This window comes from Vanacampus margaritifer, chromosome 1 (assembly GCF_051991255.1).
Source record: "Vanacampus margaritifer isolate UIUO_Vmar chromosome 1, RoL_Vmar_1.0, whole genome shotgun sequence".
NCBI lineage: Eukaryota > Metazoa > Chordata > Actinopteri > Syngnathiformes > Syngnathidae > Vanacampus > Vanacampus margaritifer.
Genome location: NC_135432.1, coordinates 21,420,923 through 21,433,624, shown reverse-complemented (window position 1 = coordinate 21,433,624; position 12,702 = coordinate 21,420,923). Strand labels below are relative to the sequence as shown.

At 38.8% G+C, this 12,702-nt stretch overlaps 1 protein-coding gene and 1 long non-coding RNA gene across 2 annotated transcripts; both read left to right on the top strand.

The window, feature by feature from the left end:
- Positions 1-7: 7 nt before the first annotated feature.
- LOC144061991 (natterin-1-like) lies at positions 8-6,446 on the top strand. Its single transcript, XM_077582970.1, has 6 exons — positions 8-175; positions 1,472-1,528; positions 1,623-1,790; positions 2,356-2,478; positions 2,550-2,666; positions 3,641-6,446. The coding sequence occupies exons 1-6, from the start codon at positions 49-51 to the stop codon at positions 4,681-4,683; spliced, it is 1,635 nt and encodes a 544-aa protein (XP_077439096.1). The 5' UTR covers positions 8-48; the 3' UTR covers positions 4,684-6,446.
- Positions 6,447-6,847: 401 nt separating this feature from the next.
- LOC144057654 (uncharacterized) lies at positions 6,848-10,443 on the top strand. The gene is made up of 3 exons (XR_013295304.1): positions 6,848-6,953; positions 7,874-7,992; positions 9,393-10,443. It is a non-coding gene; the product is annotated as an uncharacterized LOC144057654 (long non-coding RNA).
- Positions 10,444-12,702: the final 2,259 nt, after the last annotated feature.

Genomic DNA, 12,702 nt, shown 5'->3' with positions numbered 1-12,702 from the left:
CTGAACACTCACAGGCAGTGGACTGGTCACTTGTCGCCTGCACACAGCATGGTCCGAACCTGTACAGACTGTCTCGAGCTGATGCATCTGCGCAACAAGAACACGACGAACAAGATGAGGAAGCCTTCTGCTTGGACGCTCGTCATCACCTTTGGGCTGAGCTTGACCTTGGCATGTCAGTAAATATCCTACTTAATTTGCATGAAAATGTCTTGTCACCGCGCCATTAAGTTTGTCTTCAAGTCAGTTCATCTCGTTCAAACGTATCATTGACCCGTGGCTTGGCAAGAAGCTCCATATCGCGTTTGTTGGAATCATGTAGAAGGTTTCGCATGTTTTTTCATAGCAAATTAATTGGCTAGAATAAAGCGCGTTATCGAAATAAAAGTGATTTGGAATGTTTAGAACAATAATGGAAGAAAAAAAGAACGCTGTCTTTCATGATCGAAACGCGACACGTCACATGCCTCGTATAGTGACAGTTTTCAAAGTTTTCCTTTGATATCTTGTCATCGCGTTTGCTTATAAAGGCACGTTTTGGGTGGCGTTGAATGAAACAATGACTTCGAAAGGCCTATTCATTAGAACACCTGCAAATCGCTGGCAATTACAATTCAAAGCGTTCTTGTCATAATAATGCGCATGACGTCCCATATCGATAAAGGGCTAAGTGCAAAAAGAGCAAGATGCCTTTGTACACTCTTACAACTGCTTGGGTCAATTTGACCGTCAGATCCGTAACTTCGGGACAAGGATTGGCTCTAAGAAGGGCTGGGTCGGTCGGGCTGGGGTGCGAAGCGGGGCTAATGCGCGCGCCGCGGCTGGGGGACCAACTTTGAGAATTGTATAAAACAACACAGAAGGTTAACTCAAGTTACCGGGTCGGTACATTTTTATTATTTTTTTAAATCCATATTGGGTCGTTTTTGACCCAACAGTTCTAAACAAAATTCACGACGAGAAAATGCGATTTATTGTTGCCTTTTTGGTGAAAGTGAGTGTGCGCGTTTGGAAGTGCAACGACTTGCGTTTGAGGTGGCCTTTTAAGTTGCCCTGCAGCGCCTCCCTGAGAGCAGCACTTGAAATGCACCTACCAACTTTTTCCCACCTAAAAATAAAAAAAAACTACTTGGCTTTCGAAGTCACCATTATTATTATTATTATTATTCGTTTTTATTCTATGGCTTTTTGACTCAAAATGAAGCTCAGCATGCTAACTGACCCATTTATGACGTGTTAATTTTTGTTCTGTCTTTATTGCATGATAAAGAAATATGAGAGCAGAGCGTTTCGATTGATATTTCATTCTATTAATATATTTTGTATTTCTGCATATATAAATAGTAGTTTTATATTTTTAGCGTATTAATTTATACTTGTATTTATTTATTAATGTATATTTGTTTATTTCTGTACATTATAATTTTTTTATTATATTTGTATTGATTTTTGACTTTTTTTATTTTGGCAGTTTTGGTCCTCTATTTGTGGTATAATCAGGACCCTGCTGCTGCTCAACATCCGCCAGGTGGGCGTCGCACACTGCAACCTACATGTTGTCTCCTGTCGTAACACACGCGACTTTGCTCATTCTCAATCACCATCTTGCATCCTGCTGGCAGGCGAGAGTGCCAAATGCGGCTGGTGGCTGGACAACCCGTCGAACGACTTCTGCTACCTGCTTGACCGTAAGGCCACCAAGACATGGGAGGAGGCACAAGACCACTGCGTCCTCCTCGGAGGGAACCTTCTCAGCATCAATGACTCGAACGAACAAACCTTCGTGCATGGTAGGCTCAGCTGGCCCGTCGTCTTCAATCTGAACATAAACAGGCCAATGTGCTGTTTGCCAATTCAATGTAAATAAACAACTAAGAATGAAGTATGCAAATTACGCATCAACATGTGTAAATTAACTTATGTCACATAAGTCTGCATTAAAAGACACGCAACTCTTATTACACAACAGGAGAAGACAATTCACAATCACCTTGACGTGAAATGTTGTAATTAGTGATCAGCGACACCTTGAGAAGGCTTGAACTATAAACAAATGCAGCTTTGCATGCTGGAAAAGTCCTTGTTAATTTTAAAAGCTCTTCCCTTCTGGGAAATATTTGTCAACCCAATGGAAAGCACCAAATTAATCTTTGTTGATTCGCGGCTTGCCATATTTCAACTCTATTCACACATTTCAACTGAATCCCTTTTCATAGTTTATTGTACAGTAAACTCATTACATTTGGAAAAATGTAATCAAATAGATGACAATACTTAAAAACAAACTGTCATGATTGGCTTTTTTTTTGAGCGAGCGTTTCCATTTCTAACTCCATGTTTTCCTCGGTTCCAAAGGTCTGGCCGCTCTTGAGCCAACCTTCGCTACATCTCTGTGGTTGGGCGCCAACGCCTCCATCGGCGACGACGGCGCCAAGTGGTGCGACGGATCCCCCATCACTTACGTCCACTTGGACGCAGGTCGGTCTCAAACGTTTGTCAGCTGCAGTGCGGAGAAACGGAGGAGCGCTGAGCATGTCGCCTGCTTGCAGGTAACCCCGATGACGACTATCCTGGACGCTGTCTTTCCTTCATCACTCCCAGCGGCTACTGGAGAGTCGACGCGTGCCACAACAAGAGAAGCTTCATCTGCAAGAAAAGAGGAACCGGTAAGAAGGATGTGATTCAGAGGTGATTGTCCGGCCGTTACATGAACTGCCCAAATAAGTGTTTGTCATCATTTGAATATTTTTTTAATGTGAATAGTAAGCGTTTTTATTTCACATTAACACACATGATCACATTCACTACTGGTAAGTACGTCAGTCAATGAGCACAATACAGAAAATACCATTTAAAATGTCAATTAAAACATAGCTTACTCAATCAAAATGTTCAAACTAGAAAGTTCTTAACTTTTCGAAATTGTTCTGTACAAAAAAAAAAGCATGGCATCTCAGTAGCAATGTAAACTAGCCCCCCTTCATTATTTGCCAGGTCAAAAAATGGAATGCACTTTGACAATGTGATCAGCACTATACTGTAGTGAGCCACTAGATGGCGCCCAAGCTCCTGTCGTGACTTTCCTAACGGATGTGACAGTCCGCTTCCCAAAGCCAGAACAAATCTTGAGTCATCAGGATTGCGCTCATGTTTTGATACAGAACGAGGCTCGCTTGGTTACACCTCTCTCTCCTCTCGGCTCATAACATATGCAGTACACTAAACACCTCAGTATGAAACTAAAATACAAAAGTAGTAATAATCCACAAAACTATTTAGTATATTGCAAGTAAATAAAAATACACATTTCCTAAATAAATACAAATACACATTTCCAAACAACGTGTCACAAAACTATATTACACAAAATCCACTTTCAAGAAGACGCTATTGTGTCAAAGTCAACTACAATCCTCAAATGACTGACCGTCCTTCTTCTGTATGGACAGCAAGACCGAAACACACATTTCATATGAACTGTCTGATAGTAATTGACAAGGATGTAAATGAAGGAGATTGTAGCTATTATTTTAGTTTTCTAAACATAAGATGCAGTTTCAGTTTTCATTTCTTAAAGGAAATTAAATTTTTGTGATTTCAATTTTAGATTGACTTTTTTCTTCTTTCCTTCACACAACAGTGACGTCTCCCATTCTCGAGCCGGAACATCTGCCAATCCCAAGCTTTCAGAGGCAGGAAATGCCCAAGGTTGACGTGCCGTCTGACGAAGCAAACCTGGAATGGAAGTGGTGGACTGGCTCTGTCCCAGATCACGCCGTGTCCATCTACAACTCGTATATGAGCCGCAAAGAGTACATCTGCAAAGTGGACTGCCACGCAGGCTACTACGTCCCCAAGACAGACTGGGATGTTTGCGTCTACACTTCCGACAGAGCGGCGTACACCAAAACGAAGTTCGAGTTGCTGGTCAACATTGCCAACGTCGAGGTTCTGGAGTGGAAAAACAACAAAGACGGTTCAGTATCTCCATATTCTATTAAGACCTGCAACAACAAAGACTATTACGTTGGGATGAATCGTTACGGACTGGGGGAAGTGGATGTTAGCCAAAAGGTGTTCAACCTTCCCTGGGGGCGGAGCGTTTGGACGTACCCGGAGTACCAGGTCCTGGTGACGAACAAAGACGTCGAGGAGGAGCACCTGATGGACGTCACGTACGAAACAGCGGGCGTCACCCCTCTCAAGTACATCCCTCAGGAGGTTGACCGGCACTCAATTCCAAACTGGAGCTGCGATCTATTCAACAAGGCGGCCACCTTCCATGGTTCCTTCACGTCAACCCGAAAGTGGGAGATCAACTTCGGGGTCTTGGTGAAAGTCGGCGTCACTATCACGGCCGGAATCCCCTTCCTCAGAAAAGAGAAGATTGACTTCAAGCCCGTCTCCACCTTCAAGTTGTCCCCAGGGACCCCCATTACCGAGACCACCAGTCAGGCCGTTACGGCGCACATCCAGGTGCCCCCCCGTCTTTCGTGCGACATCAGACTGCTGAGCAGGTCGACCACCTTGAAGATCCCGTTCACGGCCCGTCTCAAGCGCACCTATGGCAACCGGGAGACCAAGTGGGTCAGAGTCACCGGGACCTTCCATTCCGAAGAGTTGAGTGAGTTCAAAGCTGAAATCGAAGTCTGTCACCCTCTGCCTGATACTAAACCTTGTTAAGATGATGCGTTATGGGCAGGGACTCAACGGAAAACCGCTTTCCCCTTTTACGCTTGCTTGCACCCTGTGCGTCCCTGGACAGTCAATCACAAGGGCACGCAGAGACAAGTAAGCGTTCAAACAGACTCTGCTGCGAGGTCTGCCACAACACAGGTTGGCACTCTGCAGTGCCTAGAGAAGCTGACCAAATGCTTCATGAACATCCTGCTATCTTAATTGACCTACAAAAGCCATATGCGAGATGGGCATGGGCTAGCTATACACACACACACACACACACACAGTTACAAAAACAGGATATTTATGGCGGGTATATGCATTGATATTTATTGATGTCTATATTCAAAATGGAGCAGTACCTCTAAATTGTGAGCCGGTCTCTTTGGGTAAAATGGAGGAAAATAATAACTAAAAAGCACTGCATCTGCCCCAAAAGATGCCGGCCCACCGGGCATCTGCCCTGTATGACTGATGGCCAGTCCAGCCCTGGTGTACTGTGTACACTCCGCTTCAATACAGATGTACATCTTCAAATAAGTGCAAGAATGAGGCTTTGTAAAGCACTTTGGACGCCGCAATGTTGGTGGACAAAGTGCTACATACTGTAAGTGCACGTTAACATTTGGATCAAATTGGATTTTTCATTTGTTGGACTAGGAAGCGATTTTTTTGGGAAAAGTACAGTAACCGATTCGAGTTTATTTGGTATTAGCTCATTAAAGTGAACTGTAAACACCAATAGCGAACATAGATTTTTGGCTGCGGATCTTGTTGCGAATTCTCCAAATCTTCCAAATAAATGCCTACGTTTTTTTTTTTTTTTGCCTAATCATCTCATGATGCAAATGGTTCCACTTTTTGTGTTTCCTGAAAAATCTGAAAAAATGACTTAGGCGATTAGGCTTCAAAGTAAGGAAAAGTGCACTTGCTTCAAGTCTAAAACGCTCCAAGCTGTGTATTTGTCACTCCCAGTTGAGATGGACTATGAACCTGTCATAAAACAAAAGCATGTGAAATAGGTAATTCAACCAAACCATGTCATTTGGTCAAACAAATGTCTGTTAGCTCAATGTTAACATCATGTAAAGTAATGCAAAATGCCTTTGACAGGCAAAAATATGCTAATACTTGCTGTATGCTAATTATAAATCTTTAAACAACTGCTGGTGTACCACACATAGAGAAGCATCACATATAACAAAATAATTAAAGCTACTGGACGCAGAAAATTGAATTTAGAATCGCTACTACCACCTGTGGCCGAAAAATGAAACTGCATTTTCCCTTCTACCACATATACAACTAAACATGACATCACATCCGCTGACAGACGGCTGGAAAGCCCTGGTGTACAGTGTACACACCGCTTCAATACAGATATACATCTTCAAATAAGTGCAGGAATAAGGCTTTGTAAAGCACTTTGGACACCGCAATGTTGGTGGGGAAACTACATATTGTAAGTGCACTTTAACATTTGGATCAAATTGGATTTTTCATTTGTTGGGACTAGGACGTGATTTTTCGGGAAAAGTACACTAGCCGATTTGAGTTCATTTGGTATTGGCTCATTAAAGTGAACTGTAAACACCAATAGCGAAGGTCGATTTTTGGCCGCGGATCTTGTTGCGAATTCTCCAAATCTTCCAAATAAATGCCTATGTTTTTTCTGTTAAAGTATTTCTCTGTAGTTCTATTTCCTGGATGTATTTCTTTTGATTCTTTTATTAATATTCCATTATTAAACTCTTTTTTTTACTCTTTTTGGTTGACATTTTTTTTAGCACAAAGTTATCAAAATTATTATTTTTTATTTCTTATATTGATGTTTAGTACGGAAGCCTATTGCATTCATTTGAAAAAAAAGTCCTGTTTTTCTGACAATTTTTTGGGGGTTGTTTTTTTTTTTTTTTAGTATTGAGTATTTTTTTTTCTTTCTGTTTTTCTAAATAGTTTTACTGAATTTTTTGGGGGGGGTCAAAAAAAATATTCAGAAAAACAGGCTGAAAAAAAATATTCAGAAAAACAGGAGAAAAAAATATTCAGAAAAACAGGGGGGAACAAATTTGTAAAAAAAAAAAAACAGGAAAAAGATTATTTAAAAAAAACAAGGAAAAAAAAATATTCCGAAAAACAGAGCTGGTGTTCTGTTTTTTGGAGTATTTTTTTTTTTTTTACCTCTGAACTCCAATTGACTTGTTGCAGACTCGCTAATAGCGGAAGCGGACACTTTCCCGCATACCTCCAACGTATCTTCTGGCTCAGTTAAGGTAAGGCATGTATCTTAATTGGTAACTCACTCACTATTATTAATGTCTTAGTGTAAGGTAGGTATATCATTGTATGTTATGGAGCATGCAAGTACACGTACATATCATTCGATCGGCATGATTTTAGTAAGGTAACTTAAACAATGCCCAGCGGGATTCAGGAGGGATTCCCGCTGGGCATTGATCATCCTTCACTTGACAAAAGTAGAACGAGCCATTCGTCATAACGTCGTTTATATGCAAGTACAGTATGCACTACTACGCTCCCGTACCTTAGGTAGAACGAGCCGTATGTAGGCTACGTCGTAACGTTATATGCTAAATATACGCAAACACTATGCTTAATGAGATAACGTCGTTAGGGTGACTATATTCCCATTTCCACAAAAAGAGGACACTCGCCCCGGCCTTGAAATTGTGGTACCAGTCGCAGCTACACAGTGTACTTCACCTCCTATAAGTCACGTAATGCCAACCGGACATTTTCATGAATTTATGAAAGGACTTATAAAATGATCTTGTCGTCCCAAAAAGGACGCATTTGGTCACCCTAGATAACGTTAATTATTATTATGGCTCAAATGAGAGTCGTAACCTATTGTTTAGCACGGGACACCTGTTTTAAGCATGTAACGATGAGGAAGGACGTTGCAAAGCCCTGATCTTGATGAACTATTTTCTAATTGATCATTAATAATAACAAAAGTAAGACTACTACTAAAACCCTACTCTGACATGTTGGCTTTAGTCTAATGTACTATTAGTATAATATTATTGTTAATGAATAAACTTTGGCACACAAAAGGACACACAACACAAACCAGTTTGATTGGTAATTTGAGTGAGCACAATATTTACTGTGCGGTTGACTTTGAAATGATTATTCATATAGATTTGGCCTTTTCCTGTATTTTTTGTAGTGCTAGCTGCAATGGCTGCATCATCAACCCCTGGCCTCCCACAAGATGTTGGTCTGTGGGCATTTTTACGCAACAGAGGTGTTCCTGAGGAGCGCATTCAGAAAATGCAGCAGGATCATGTAAGTCACAGGAAATTTGTTCCTGCAAAGCTACATGTAGTATATTGTCTCAACTATATTTTAATATTTAACAGAATTTCATTTTTTTTTATACACCTATACATATAGCTGACCACATGTGACTCCAGAGGTTCGAATATTTATATTTATCAATTGTCCCTTCCAACAATGCAGCTTGATGTAGACATCACTGCTATACAAATATACAAACTATTTGCTTTTTTTATTTTATTTATTTTACAGGATTGGTTTTAAATATCACGTTTAAAAAATCTTTTATGACATATTTTCAGAACAAATATACAGTATGTGAAGTGTTCAGTACTGTCAAAGTAAGACTAAGGGTCATCATTGCATTTTTCCAGTATAGGAATGTGCAACAAATGAATCACGCTTGATAACTTAGAGATGCACTGTAGACGTCATGGTCATGCAAATTACTTACATGGTGTAAGAACAGTTAGAACAACACGTTCACTATCATGCTAAAGTAACTACAGGCGCAACAATTAGTTGATGGGTTATCACTTATCAATTTAAACAGTTATTATGATTATATTATTATAAGTTTTTTTTTTAACTTAAAATGGTCCAAATCTTGTTATTTCAACAGTTAATAATCAATGATTTCTAATAGTCTTCCATGAACGCAGACTGATTGTCTTTGCGCTTAATCAAAGTACTCTCACACATCTGTCAGCACGTCAGCCATGCCCCACCATTCGCACGCACGCACTCACACAAATGACGAAGACAACCCAAAGGGGACAACAATATTACAGCACATTTTTTGTTTTCATGAACAAAAGCAATTGTTAGGTCTAGTTAACTGGCCTGTCATTTATGTTAGGTATCATTTTCTATTATAGTTTGATAATGCAAAAATCAATTAATCGAGACGATAATCAGAAGAGAAATAAATTTTCAAAAGCAAACCATAGCCGCAGCCCCAAAATTAACACATTTTACCTTAGGAAAAGACTTGCATCCACAGCTTTGAGTAGATTCAGGAGCTGATGGGTACTGCACTGTTACAGGATTATAAGATATGCATTTGCAAAACAAAATGTACTTCTGTAAACTGGTGTAGACTTTACACTTAATTGGGAACAGCACTTTTCACATGTAGCGTCATCAGGTTCTCTCAGTTATGGTCTGCGTATTCTCTATTACTTGTATAAAAATTGTTCTAAACGTATATGTCAGATGTTATATCAGCAGATTCAGCACACTACATTATTGCCAGCTTCATAAGTTTTTGTATTGTTTCATACTGTCTATTGTGTTATCATCTGCACTGATGATTGGTTGTCTTTCCTATAAGTAAATAGTCTTGGACATAAAGTTTCAGATTTTCATGTCTAATGTATATATTTTTGGTTTTTATTGTGGATTGACAGCTCAATAATTGGAGAAATGAATGATGCTGCTTTGGCGTCTTACATTCCAGTCTATGGTGACAGGATTGACACAAGACGTTTCTCTATGGAAAAATGAAGAAGAGGTGAAGATGATACAAGAAGACTTTCCCTGTTCAAAAAACTTACTAAAAAAATGGGCACAATGAGCAACAAATTTGGTGATTTTAAAATGTTTCACAAATTTTATATTATTGGTTAGTCCCCAGGTATTTTAACAATTGATTGACCAATCTAAATTGTTGCGTGCTGCTTTTAGCCCCTGGGCGTTATTTGTCCATTTTCTGTCTTTTTTCTGTTTTTCATCAAAGAAAAAGCATTTGAAAAAAATACACTAGGGACCTGACATTTTACCAGGATTGTTTAAAAATGTAGAAGTTCAAATTGGCGCCATTCTGTAATTTATAATTATTACCAAACAGGAGGGAGAGATTCACATGAAGTTGTTGTAATAATGCCCGATTTTGGCTCATTGACTCCCATTATAAATCACAGTTTTTGATATGCTGTAAACCTGATGTGTTATAATGCATTTTCCGTGATTACTGATGCAATTGTTTCTTTGACGAGTCATAAACATGAAACTAGAGGAATTTGTGTGTTTAGAGTGTTAACACAAAAATCCACTAGGTGGCGCCAAAGGCTAATAAATGAATACAAAATGCATGCATAAAAAAATTCTATTGTTATGACTTATGGACTTGTTTGAGCCTCTAACTATGTCATATGAAATATTCAAATTATTCTTTTATTTTATATATATATACAGCATAGTTTGTCTTGCTATTAGCATAATACTGCTACTGTTGTCCATAGGGGGCATTAAAAAAAATAATAATAATAAAAACTATATATGTGTATATAGGTCTGATGCCACTGAACATTTTGAGTGGTTGAAAGTGAAAAAATATTCATAAATGACTAAGTTATCACACTTCAAAGGAAATGCCAGATTTTGGCACAAATTACAAGAACTTAATCAAACTATAATAACGCCCAGGGGCTAAGAATGCAATGACAATGGCTCAACAAACTTTTTTTTTTTTGGGGGGGGGGGGGGGGGGGGATTCCTGGAAAGTAATAGTTTTGGAGTTGTGGGGATTCCACCCGATACCAGCAAAATATGACTACCTGTGGGGCTGTGTGATAAGCAAGCCTTGGTTAGTTGACTTATTATTTTGGATACTTTATCAGCACGCAATAACACACTTTTGTTTTCAGTCTAGGATGAGAATGAAAAATACCTCTGTTATATTTTCCACTGTTAAATAATGCAAGTTGAAACACTACCTCATATCAGATGTTAATATTGACAGCATATGTGGATCTGTTAAATTAAAAGGTACTTTTGATTGATTTTTTAATTGTTTTTTCGTGTCTTTATTGTTGAGTCATGTAGTTCAGAAATCATACTTTCTGAGACATGTTTATGTATGTACTACAGTGTGAACATTGGTCATGTTTCTTTTGGTGCTTTTTTTGCAAAAGGTTACATGTATCAAATGTATGCAAACTCAGGTCAAGATGCTTGCACTAATAAAAGTTATTCATACAGTATTCTTCATTTGCTGAAAGTTTAATGGCAACTCCTTTTTAACAAATGTATACAGCGACATTGCATTCAAATACATATGAATGTCTGATCTGTTTATGATAGATGACATGAAAATCCAATACAATTACCAAATTGTATTACATGTGCTACAAATTTCACCTGAAATCTCTTCAAGAGTTACAAAAATTAGGAAGGTACAGTATACTTCCTTAGTGGTATAATGCACAACAACAAAATATCAAAAGAGGAAAAAAATATTTCACTTTTGTATTAATAGATATTCTGTTTGTAAGAGCTACATTTGACATTAAGCATACACACGTGGATAGGATACTGTATTATATAGTGTTATATTGATAATTTTTTATTTTCGTTTTGCTTGACTGCTCTTTTTATAATGAAACCAAGGTCTTCCATTTTTTTCATTCAACTAATTAACTGTCAAAACCGATTTCCTCAATAATGAATAGACAGAAGATATAGAGAAGCACAAAGTGGAGCTGTTCATTAGTATAAAATTCACCATTGTTTACAGCTGTAAGTAAATACCCTTTACAGGTACAATTCGGAAGCTTACATCATGTCATTTGATCCAAAAAGCACATTGCGTTCATACAATCTGAGCTCGCATGTAAGCACGTAAGAACATATAAAGTTCAATGGCTTCCTCTGGAGAGGTGGGTGGATGAAGATTATTTTCTGCCATGACAAGGCAGCAAATGTCAAACACTGTATCATCGCAGGGGTACGGTCCCCTCTGAAGGCATTCCTCTCTGCAGGCTTCAATCTTTTGTTGGGATAGCTTTTTCAGGTGCTCTCTAGCACCAAAAAGTTGGGGTAAGGTGTACATCATCACTGGGCGCCCACCTGGAGACACAGCATTCCTGCTTGGGCGAATTCTGTGAGTGTTCCAGAGGTGAACAACTTCCTGTAGTTCTTTCTAAATAAGTATAAATAAAGAAAGTGATATACATCGGCTCACACATTTTTTGCAGTACAGTACATGATGCAAACTAGACAGTAATTTAGTACAAATCTGCTCTCAACATCTGCAATAAGCTTAACTAACTGCACCATGTAATTAAGAACAAACGCTAACGGGAACATTTTGCTTAATTTTCACACTTTTTAAGTACTGGTCATTTGAATATAGGCTGCAGTATACTGCTGATAATACTGGCCTCTTCCTTTAATGTGTGGAATCCTATAACCTAAAGACAGTGAACATTTTTCCACTATCTAAGCACATTACATGAATAGCACACCCAAACTGACCCACAGTGTGGCATTTTACTACGATTGAAGTAAAACATCTTAAGCAGGTGCACTATGAGGGGAAAATTTGTAGTTATTTCAGTTCTTACCTCTATTATTTCAAGATATGTGAACTGAATGATACTTTCATCCAGGAAGTCACCAGAAAAGGAATCCGAGTCTTTTAAGTCTTGGAACAGGTTCATCCAAAACTGTGCGTGTTGCCTCCTTAAAAAGCTCCACCAGTTCTCTATTCTTTGGTTGTGATTGCTTGATCCATACAGATAGCAGCTGTGCGAAAAGTTGTCCTGATGGCCGTGCCTCAAGAACACCTGCATTTGTTCAATATAACAGTTCTCAGTGCCAAGGTCCGAACGAATTCGGGCACAAGTTCCATTCCTTGATGACACCTGAAGGATTTTATAAGTTTTGTAATCTTTTGCGTGTTCAAATAAATCAAAGATGAGATTCTTGTGAAAAGGG